Below are 12,380 nucleotides of genomic sequence, written 5' to 3' on the forward strand. Positions count from 1 at the left end.
GACTATATTTAGTCTGATTGCGGAATACCGCTGGGTAGTGATGTGAAAACAGTCATTTCTTTAGGCATCTCAGTAAAAGAGAAAAGAGACAAAAGCTGTCCTGCAAAATCTGGGTAGGTAGCAGAGTGGAAAGAGGAAATAATTTCAAATACAATACCTGTTTATCAACAGACAACATACAATAAATATATTTAAAACCGCATTGCAGTTCCTCTCTCCTTAGCATTTAAATTGATTCACCAGTTTACATCCACTCACCACCTTCCCCTCAAATATGGATGGGATGGGAAAACTCTGATTCGAATAAAATCTTTATTTTTCTCTTTTGGATCCCCCTCATTGCCAAACATTATTAAAGTTTCACCTTTAATTTCACTGCAAGACATCTAAATGAAAGGGAATGATGAACTTGGCTACAGGAACTCTCAAATTTAATCTCCTCTGCAGTCTGATTCCTGTAGTGTGAATAGCAGCCTGATCTTATTGGCACTTTCAACTGCAATGCCAGATTCATTTCAAAACTTAATACAATGTATTTGTCATCACCACACTTCCATCGGTAAGGACACTGACACCAAACTGCTACCAGTTGGTGGTCTGAGAAAGATAGCTTGCGGGAAATGAAAATTCTCTCCTCTAAACCTAAATAACTCATCTCATATATTATATGTCTTCTGTTTCTGCAAGAGTACACTATTGCTTTCCACCATTCGATCTTTCAGTAATCCATCTAGGTAACAATAAAGAAATAAAAGAACATTTACTCACTGCTTCCTTCTGGAATGACAGTAATATATTTCACAAATTTCAAGAAAAAGTTTCCCAGCAGGAAAGAAGAAAAAAAACAGATTAGAATCAATATCACTGCTGATTATGTTGAAATATAAGACCTGTCTTTCACTATTTCAGTCTACCTCTGCTACATACTAACATGATGAGGCTGCCCATAGGTCCCCTTCTTTCTAGAACAGAGTTTCTCAAAGTACAGTCCTTGGACCAGCACCATCAGCATATGAAGTTGGGGGAGGCAGTGTCAGAATCTTGCATTTTTATTATCCATCTGAGTGATGGATATATAATATCCATCTTATATATAATCAGTTTTAGAACCAATGACCTAGAAAAAAGGAGATAAAGCAACATGTCCCCCTTTCACTTCAGACCCAATTTTTCTACACAAATAAGTCTGCTAATATTCAGAAGAGTCTGTTTTTCTTGTTCTTCTTCAAAAACATTCCAATACCCTCTGGAATTACTACAAAATGAAAATATGAATAACCTAGTCCTCCCCTGAGAGGCACAAACTGACTTGATTGTTGGAAAACAAGACTCAGGAGGATGGTATAAGTTACCAGTACTGTCTAACTGGGAAAGAAATAGGATTCACTGATGTTTAGTTGTTTTTTGTTTTGTTTTACATTTTCAAAGGAAGGACACAAGCAGCACACTGAAGCCCTTCAGATATTACCCAACAACTGATAAACAGTAGGAGGTGCTCAAAATAATGAATGAAATCACATGAGAAACTATATCATTTCTTCCTTAGAAAGTGATTTTTAAATAGCATCATGGAGACCTCACTGGCAGTCCAGTGCTTAGGACTTTATCTTCCAATGAAGGGAGTGCAGGTTTGATCCTTACTCATGGAGCTAAAGGAGAAGGCAATGGCAACCCACTCCAGTACTCTTGCCTGGGAAATCCCATGGACGGAAGAGCCTGGTAGGCTACAGTCCATGGGCTCGCGAAGAGTCGGATACGACTAAGTGACTTCACTTTCATTTTCACTTTCATGCACTGGAAAAGGAAATGGCAACCCACTCCAGTATTTTGCCTGGAGAATCCCAGAGATGGGAGCCTGGTGGGCTGCCATCTATGGGGTCACACAGAGTCGGACACGACTGAGGTGACTTAGCAGCAGCAGCAGCAGGGAGCTAAGATTCCACAGGCCTAAGGGCCAAAAAAACCCAAAACATTAAACAGAAGCAATGTTGCAATTGGAGAAGACTCTTGAGAGTCCCTTGGACTGCAATGAGATCCAACCAGTCCATCCTAAAGGAGACCAGTCCTGGGTGTTCATTGGAAGGACTGATGCTGAAGCTGAGACTCCAGTACTTTGGCCACCTGATGCGAAGAGCTGACTCATTTGAAAAGACCCTGATGCTAGGAAAGATTGAGGGCAGGAGAAGAGGAGAACAGAGGATGAGATGGTTGGATGGCATCACCGACTCAATGGGCATGAGTTTGGGTAAACCCCGGGAGTTGGTGATGGATAGGGAGGCCTGGCGTGCTGCAGTTCATGGAGTCGCAAAGAGTCAGACACGACTGAGCGAATGACCTGAACTGAACTGAGTGTTGCAATAAATTCAATAAAGATTTTAAAAAATTGTCCACGTAAAATATTTAATAATAATAATAATGATAAACATCATTATCACTATGGTATGATTTGAATTGAACCCTGTATCTCTCACAGGAGTGGATCCATTAAATATCTTTTCAAGTATCCTTGTCACAGTTTGAGTTGCACTACAACCAAACTCTGTGACAAAGAATCATGGGCATTTATTTATTGTATTTACTGAGCAATAATGCCAAGGAACCAGCGCAAGAGTAGGGGAGTGAGACAGTAAACGGAAGGAGGCTGATTGTTATTATTTAGTCATTAAGTTGTGTCTGACTCTTTTGCAACCATATGGACTGTAGCTCACCAGCCTCCTCTTTCCATGAGATTGCCCAGGCAAGGATACTAGAGTGGGTTGCTATTTCCGTTTCCAAGGAATCTTCCGGACCCAGGGATCGAACTTATGTCTCTTGCACTGGCAGGTGGATTATTTACTGCTGCCACCAAGTGTGTACATTTAAAAAAAAAATCAGACTATTAGTAACTGGTGCTTCATCTCACTGCAAATTGTAGGATACAACATAGAACATAACCTCAAGGTTATTCCATCTGAGAGGTAAGGTAACGGGCATTTATATACCACCTCTCAATCACTGGTTGAAGACTGCTCCCTGGAACTGTTAATTCCCTGGCACTTCTGACTGCGTATATGAGCAACAAAGGCTCCAGTGACTGGAGAAATTCCTTAGGCAAAGAGATGCAGGTGGTGTCAGTTGAATTTCTGGCTGGCATGCACAGACATGGTATGGCTAAGAGGATCTGGCCAGGAAAGAAGAGTACTTGCTAAGTCTGACTGCTCCAAAAAGTCATTACTCTAAATTTACACTGCTAATATAAAATGCATGCCCATGTTTATTCTCTCCTCTTTCGATTTCCTCTGAACACCTGGTAACATATTTCTAAGATTCTCAAACCTTGTACAAAGATAAGTTTTTTTTTTTTAACTCAAAATAGAAATAAATAAAAAATTAAAAGGAGAAATGATAATTACTTTCTTTAAAATAGAATTCCAATTACTATTATCCTTTCCAAAATGCACATCTTAATAAACTGTATGTTTATATGAACAATGCTGCCATTATTCAAAATTTTTAGAAGATTTGTATTTGAAATTTAATTTAGAGATACTGTATTCTCTATCATGGCTCTCATTTTATGATGTCTCTTAAATAGGTTGATTGATTGCATGAATATACTTGTGTGGCAAAGAAATATCTGATGAATGCTGCTGCTGCTGCTGCTAAGTCACTTCTGTCGTGTCCGACTCTGTGCGACCCCATAGACGGCAGCCCACCAGGCTCTCCCGTCCCTGGGATTCTCCAGGCAAGAACACTGGAGTGGGTTACCATTTCCTTCTCCAGTTCATGAAAGTGAAAAGTGAAAGTGAAGGCGCTCAGTCGTGTCCAACTCTTAGCGACCCCATGGACTGCAGCCCACCAGGCTCCTCCGTCCATGGGATTTTCCAGGCAAGAGTACTGGAGTGGGGTGCCATTGCCTTCTCTGATCTGATGAATAATCTATTCCTTTTTATTCCTAAAATATAAGAAAATAAATATTATGCTGAAATAGAAAGTCTTGTTTAAAAAAGAAAAAAAAGATATGCAGAAAAGTAAAGCAGTGCTTATTAATCAAATAAAGCACAACATGATCAAAGGTTTGTGTTTTTTTTTTAAAATAGTAAGTTGAAAATACAAATGCGATTCTATTTAGAATTCTGGTGAATCACAAAATAGTCTGATCAACCAATTCCCATATGAATCAAGTTTGACCTTATTCTCACAAGTCAGCCCAAGAATATTTCTTGAAATTTAAAGATAAAAATAAACAAAATAAAACTTCCAATTCCAATCACAGACATATAAACATGTCTAAACATTTTAACCAACTCAAGTAAATGATTATTCTAGTATGCTTTCCACCAATTAAAGTCATCCTAGAAAAGGCACTACAGTGTTAAGGATTGCAAACACATGCCATTTTAGCTAAGATTAAAGATCACATTTTTGGCTTGTTCAAGGTTAATGATGCAAGGCAAGAACTCACAGAAATATGCCTCTGAAAAGAAAAGCCAAGTCCCTGTAATGATGGGAAATCATTTCTCATGCTTTCTGTGCAAACATATATACCACTTAAGGAAAATATTTGCATGGAGAAGGTTAGTGGAACTGTGAAAATAAGAAACCTTGTATGCAAGGGAGTGATACAGAGGTACCAGAGAACTCAACTCCATGTACCTGTCAGCGTGTGAACCTTGTTCTTCCTGATGTACTGCAGTCTTCTCCAGCATGGATATTTGCTTTCTATAAGTACAGAATGTACGCTGCATTATTCCTTAATAAACATGTTTCCTGAAATATACAGACACTTTTTTTTTAAACAGCCTATTTAGCAAATTATAGAGTAAAATATGTGCTGAGTACTCAGAATCTGATCGCTCCAGTGGGAAGTTTGGTATTTATACAATGGCACTGCAGTGTCCTCTGCCCATTTTGCATCATGGAGGCATGAACAGAGGTAAATAGTGGTCATCTGCCGGTCAGTGGGAATGCTGTCCACTGCCCTGGCATTATGGGCATTTTCCCAACCTGCTCTGGGAAGATGTCCCCTGATGTTACATCTTTCTCAACTGCAAGTGAAACCTAGCAACAATAAACCAGTTACATGTCAAAGAAACAAAGGTGAAAACAGTGAATTTACTTAATAATCTAAGGGAGATATATGTCAGCTTGCAGTTTGCATCACACTTCATTTACTTTTAAATGCTCCCCCCTTTTTTATTGAAGTATAAACCATTTACAATGTTATTCTAGTTTGTGGTGTACAGCAAAATGATTCAGTTACATAAAATGAATGTGCTATATAGGAGGACTTTGTCATTTACCTATTTTATATATAGTCATGTGTATCTGTTAATCCCAAACTCCTAATTTATCCCTTCCTTTCTTTTCCCGTTTGGTAACGTAAGTTTGTTTTCTATGTCTGTGAGTCTATTTATGTTTGTTAATAAGTTCATGCATCATTTTTTAAAGATTTCATATATAAATGATATCATATGATATTTGCCTTTCTGTGTCTGATTTATTTCACTTAGTATGATAATCTATAGGATTGTAAGGACCAATACTATTAAAATGACCGTACTACCCAGGGCAATCTACAGGTTCAATGCAATCCCTATCAAATTACCAATGCCATTTTCTACAGAACTAGACCAAACAATTAAAAATTTTCCATGGAAACTTAAATACCCTCTTTGAGATGTAGGAAACACACCTGTTAATGAGACAAGAAAAACCTATGTATAGTCTATACTCAGTGACTTCTTTTGATTCATAATAATTATTAGATGTGCAAAGGACAGAAATCAAAGCTAATTTACCAAAGTACTAGAAATCAGATTTCATATCAGAATACTCATTCATATAATCTATGATATGATTTTATTACTCAAAATAAACACTACTGACTAACATTATGTGTTACCATCACAGGCTGGGTGAGAAATAGGAACATTAGTGAGACTCACTGAAGAGCATCAGTGATAAATAAAAATAGAGAAAGGGTCAAAGTACTAGATATCTACAGAGATACCTGTAGAAAATCATATATGACTACTTGACTCTTAAGTAATCCAAAGTAGATCTCGTTTTTAAACTCACAAGTTTTAGGGATAACAGCTACTTCGTAGTTTCAGTGTAGCATAGATATTTTTAAGTCCTCAAGCTAATGGTAGGAATGAACTTTTGAGGGAAAGAGAAACATGCCTTTCTAGTGAGAGGAGTTATGCTGAACAAGACACTGTCAAGAGTCCTACAGAATCCTGATCACAGCTATGAGAAAATCTCTTGGCTCCACAAGCTGAATGGGTTGTCCACTTCTGCAAGGATACTGAATCCTTTTGGTATAAGGGATACCTGGAGTGAGTCAATATGGACAAGTCTTAAAATAAAGAACAAAGTAAGTAACCTTGAAAATTACAGCAAGTCTCAAGTCCAACTAGATTTGAGTTTAATTTTTACTAAAAAATTATTTTCTTTGGTCTCATCCATTTACCTATGAATAAATTCTGAAATAAAAGCCTATGAAACAATAGACTCAGAGTAAATAAAAGTCTCAATTGTTAAAAGAAAAAAAAAATCACAGGCGATTCATTGAATAGATCTCAACCCTTTTTTTCTCTCTAAGCTTTTAAATGAATGTCAAAAGTCCTGTCAACTTCTGGAACTGTGTAAAGGCTATGACAATACGCGTGTGTTTGTCCCTCAGTCGTGTCCGACTCTTTGTGACCCCATGGACTGTAGCCCACCAGGCTCCTCTGTCCATGGAATTTTCCAGACAAGAATAGTGGAGCGGGTAGTCATTTCCTTCTTCAGGTGATCTTCCTGACCCAGGGATCAAACCCGGATATCCCACATTGCAGGCAGATTGTTTACCATCCGAGTAACCAGGAAAGTCCTTATGACAATATGCAGAGAGTCAAACAGGAGCACTTCTCTGGCAAATTGGGGTCATCAATCATCTAGAATCTCATAGATGATGGACTTCAAAAAGTGCAACCAGACCACATTTTCAGTTTCTCACTGGATCAAAGACTACATCAGCCACGTGGAGGCCAGTACATTTTTGTAACCATGACTGTGCTTGTTGCCCCATAAATTTTGAAGGAGCCATCCAAGCACTTAAAAACTACAAAGACTTCATGAAACTGATCTGAACAGGTAGTAATTCCTACATCTCCCATAGAAACTGTGAGTGTAAGCTCATGCTGAAAAATGAGTTATTTTACAGGAATAAGCAATAGAACTCCAGAGCTGCTGTAAAATGGTAAAGTTGATAGCTCTGTCAAAAATGTTCTGCCCTCAACTCCAAGGTGTACATGTACATGTATGTGCAGGCGGGGGTGGTTTCCCCACACCACATCAAGCAAATTGTCCAGTCCAGCTGCTTTACCATTCAGCTTATTTCTGATACTGTCTATCTGCAGGTAGCATCAGAGTCCACACGTAAAGGGCTCACTCCCTCAAGACTGCCCTTCACTTGAGACACTAATCTCAAGTCCAGGTTACCTGTGCTTCTCACCAAACTGACTAAAATCAGAAGTTCCCATGACCTGTTACTACAGTTTGATTAATTTGTTAGAGTAGCTCACAGAACTCAGAAAATCCATTTGCTTACTAGGTAACCATTTTGTTATAACAGAATAAAACTCAGGAACAATGAGGTGGATAAGATGCATAGGGCAAGGCATGGGAAAGGGCAAAGAGCCTCCATTTGCTGCTCTTCCCAAATATCTATGTATTTATCAATCTGGGAGCTCTCTGAACCATGTCCTTTGGATTTCTATGGACATTTCATGACACAGGCATGATTGATTAACTCATTAGCCATTAGTGTTTCAGTCAACCTCCAGCCCCTCCCCTTTCCCGAGATATCACTGGATGCGGTTGAAAGTTCTAATCTTCTATTCATGGTTACCTGGGGCAACCAGACCTCACCTTTAGGTACTTTTCGAAAGTCACCTCATTAATATAAATCCAGTAGTGGTAGAAATGGGCTTGATGTGAATAACAAGATACGAATTTCAACTTTTTGGACATGATTTCAGGAACTGAGGACCACTGGCCAAATATTATAACACAAGCTTCTCCCATTGCTCGTACTGCTCAGGAAATGCCAATGATTTTACAAGCCGTGTGCTAGAATAGGGACAGAGACCAGATACATTCTTCTAATTACAAATCAGAATCTCTCACTGAGCAATACTGGAGAAGGGGCAGTATACACTGTGAAAGGAGTCCCCAGCAGCTGTTAAAATCTTCAAAACCTGCTATGACAAAGCTGGACAGTCATCTGTCACTGGGTCTCAATCAAGCAAATGATCTTGTTTCCACAGCTAGAGGCTGGGAAGATGAACTAGTATGGTAATTCTAATCTCCATTATTATTTCCATTTTACTAGTATAAAAGAATGCTGTTTGCACAAATCCCCTAGGACAGAAAACAATAAGTGTGCATTACAAATGAAATAAGCTCACAGCTTATTTTGAATGTGCCAGGCATCTCACTTATCACTTTCATATAAGTAATTCACAATCTGAGAGTGAGAGGTAGGTTTTTATTATCCCTACTTTCCAGCTGAAGGAAAAGATGTCTCCACAGTTAAATAAGTTTTCTGAGACCATCTACCAGAACAGTAGCAGACTGGAAATTCCAACCTGTCTGACTCTAGAGCTCAGGTTTTAAACACCTGTTCTACTCTTTTTGAATTCAAAAATTGATCTTAGGTGCTCATGTTAATAATTCACATGTATGTCACCACAATTCAAAAATTGCTTGGTAATATTAGAATCTACTGTTAAATGATTTAGTCAAAAAGGACTATAGCTAGTACAATCTGGTGTGGCTCTCTATTTAATTAAACAACTACCTGGCTTCATGAGGTAATCAATTACATCAGTTGATAAATGTTTATTTGTATAATTATGGCAGTGATTTAAAAAAGGAAGGATGTATGGAGGGAGAGAAGGAGGCAGAAAGGAAGAGGGAAGGACAGAAAGAAGGAAGTGATGGAGAAAAGAAAGGTATGAGAGAGAAGAGGCAAGAGGAAGGAAGGGAAGAGGAAATATTAATACACTGCAGAATGCCAACCCTGTGTGAATGCTAAAATCCATTCTAAATCCACTTTGTAATTTCATTCTATTCTGTGGATCTCTTCACTCCATAAGTCAAAACATTTCACTCCACACACCATGAGTATTATAAATTATGACTATTCATGACAGGACTGATTAATAGACATACTCGATACTCTTCCAGGAGACTGAATATTTTTTTAATACTAAGATACAGGTTTTAAATGTCACTTTTCTCATTTCCATGTGACTTATGTATTTGCTAAATCACCCTTCATTGCACAAAACCACTGTACCAGAAGTTTAGTGATGAAGGAAAGACACCACTTTTAAGAGTTTTGTTAATCTTGACAACTTATATTTTAACACAGTTCTTTAGAATTGTTAGTATTATGTCTAGAACTGATTCTAATCTAATGCTATATAACTGAAAAGATGCAGCTTTTTACTTTTTTTTTTTTCCTTTTAACCTGGAGGGGGCTTCAGCCCTGCAGTTTACAAGGTGGTATTTGTTTAAAATGATAACATATAAAAAGCGTGTTACATAATAACATCAATAAACACAAATAAATCTTGTTTTTGTATTAATGAGTTGGAGGTTCTCCAGACAATTTTTGTACTGTGCATGTCTTAATAAACTAAGAACTCCAGAGATCCCTCTGAGTTCTCTGCACTGCATTTAGGTATAATCAGTGTTCTGTTACAGAGCACACAGCTCTATATTAAGTCAAAGCAACTTTCTCTGCAGAAATATGTCACTGTCATCAACTCAAACATGGATATTCAAGACTAGGAAAGACTGTTTCTCTCCTTGTGGAAGATGATCTGAGAGTGGTGATGTGTTATTTGGCAGACATTACTCAATCTCCATGTTTCTTTGAGTCATACCTTGCTCATTCTGGCAGACAGCCTTCAGGATGCGATGTCCAGGGCCACACTTGCCATGGTCCGGGATACAGATCCCTTCTGACGTCAGCCACTGGTAACACACAGGATCCTCACAGGGAACAGATTCCACCAAGTGAGGGCAACGGCCCGCAGGCCCCGTAGATTCCATGAGGACATGGCGCTGTCTCATTCTAAAACCTAAAACAAAAAAGAACAAAAGGTTCTGAGGATCCATCCTGATCTAGCAAAGGAAAAGAAGCAGCAGCCGGGAAATTGATGAAACTTTTATTTATACATCTACATCTTAAAAGAAGAGAAGCTATAGGCAAGGAGAAAAGGAAACATATCCATCTGAATGCAGTTTCAAAGAATAGTAAGGAGAGATAAGAAACCCTTCCTCAGTGATCAGTGCAAAGAAATAGAGGAAAACAATATAATGGGAAAGACTGGAGAGCTCTTCAAGAAAATTAGAGATACCAAGGGAATATTTCATGCAAAGATGGGCACAATAAACAACAGAAACGGTATGGACCTAACAGAAGCAGAAGATATTAAAAAGAGGTGGCAAGAATACACAGAAGAACTATACAAAAAAGATTTTCATGAACCAGATAGCCACAATGGTGTGATCACTCATTGAGAGCCTAACATCCTGGAATGCGAAGTCAAGTGGACCTTAAGAAGCATCACTATGAACAAAGCTAGCAGAGGTGATGAAACTCCAGTTGAGCTTTTAAAATCCTAAAAGATGATGCTATGAAAGTGTTGCACTCAATATGCCAGTAAATTTGGAAAACTCAGCAGTGGCCACAGGACTGGAAAAGGGCAGTTTTCATTCCAATCCCAAAGAAAGGCAGTGCCAAAGAATGCTCAAACTACCACACAATTGCACTCATCTCACACGCTAGCAAAGTAATGCTCAAAACTCTCCAAGCCAGGCTTCAACAGTACGTGAACCGAGAACTTCCAGATATTCAAGCTGGATTTAGAAAAGGCAGAGGAACCAGAGATCAAATTGCCAACATCTGTTGGATCATAGAAAAAGCAAGAGAGTTTCAGGAAAACTTCTACTTCTGCTTTATTGACTACAGTCAAAGGCTGTGTGGATCAAAACAAACTGTTGAACATTCTTAAAGAGATGGGTGTACCAGATCAACTTACCTGCCTCCTGAGAAATCTGTATGCAGGTCAAGAAGCAACAGTTAGAATTGGACATGGAACAACAGACTGGTTCCATATAGGAAAAGATTACATCAATCATATAAATCAACCTGCTTATTCACCTTATATACAGTACATCATGCAAAATGCTGGGCTGGATGAAGCACAAGCTGGAATCAAGATTGCCAGAGGAAATATCAATAATCTCAGATAGGAAGACGATACCACCCTTATGGCAGAAAGCAAAGAGGACCTGAAGAGCCTCTTGATGAAAATGAAAGAGAGTGAGAAAGCTGGCATAAAACTCAACATTCAAAAACCTAAGATCATGGCATCCGGTCCCATCATCTCATTGCAAATAGATGGGGAAACAATGGAAACAGTGGCAGATTTTATTTTCTTGGAGTCCAAAATCACTGCAGATGGTGACTGCAGCCATGAAATTAAAAGACATTTGGCTCCTTGGAGGAAAAGCTATGACCAACCTAGACAGCATATTAAAAAGCAGAGACCTTACTTTGCCAACAAAGGTCTGTCTTGTCAAAGCTATGGTTTTTCCAGTAGTCACGTATGAATGTGAGAGTTGGACCATAAAGAAAGGTGAACACCAAAGAATTGATGCTTTTGAACTGTGAAATTGGAGAAGACTGTTGAGAGTCCCTTGGACTACAGGGAGACCAAACAAGTCAATCCTAAAGGAAATCAGTCCTGAATATTCATTGGAATGGCATCACTGACTCAATGACATGCGTCTGAGCAAGCTGAAAGAGTTGGTGATGGACAGGGAAGCCTGGTGTGCTGCAGTCCATGGGATCACAAAGAGTCAGACATGACTAAGTGAACTTAACTGAACTGCTTCATTAGAAGGATTGATGCTGAAGCCCCAGTACTTTGGCCACCTGATACAAAGAACTGACTCACTGGAAAAGATCCTGATGCTAGGAAAGAATGAAGGCAAGAATAAAAGGGGACAACAGAGAATGAGATGGTTGGATGGCATCACCAACTCAACAAACACGAGTTTGAGCAAGCTCCAGGGGTTAGTGATGGACAGGGAAGCCTGGTATGCTGCAGTCCATGGGGTCGCAAAAATTTGGACATGAATAATCGACTGAACTGACTGAAAGATCAAAACCACATATTCTTTTAATGTGTTTTATTTTATGGGAAATTGGAAGATAAGGGGAAGAACGAAAGACAGAAGGGAAAAGAACTAGAGCAGGAAATCTGTCTTCCAAGAGTTTACAGTCTAGGAGTTGAAGAGGCCAGGCAGAATCAAATGCACTAATAAGCAGCAAA

The 12,380-nt window shown here is 38.8% G+C and overlaps 1 protein-coding gene across 1 annotated transcript in view; it reads right to left on the minus strand.

Annotated features, from left to right (window-relative positions):
* Positions 1-12,380, minus strand: part of THSD7B (thrombospondin type 1 domain containing 7B) — a 1,243,680-nt gene that overhangs the window by 587,440 nt on the left and 643,860 nt on the right. The window contains exon 9 of the mRNA XM_055572703.1: positions 9,921-10,118. Coding sequence (XP_055428678.1) covers positions 9,921-10,118 — 198 coding nt within the window. The remainder of the gene's footprint in view (positions 1-9,920; positions 10,119-12,380) is intronic.

This window comes from Bubalus kerabau, chromosome 3 (assembly GCF_029407905.1).
Source record: "Bubalus kerabau isolate K-KA32 ecotype Philippines breed swamp buffalo chromosome 3, PCC_UOA_SB_1v2, whole genome shotgun sequence".
NCBI classification, from domain to species: domain Eukaryota; kingdom Metazoa; phylum Chordata; class Mammalia; order Artiodactyla; family Bovidae; genus Bubalus; species Bubalus kerabau.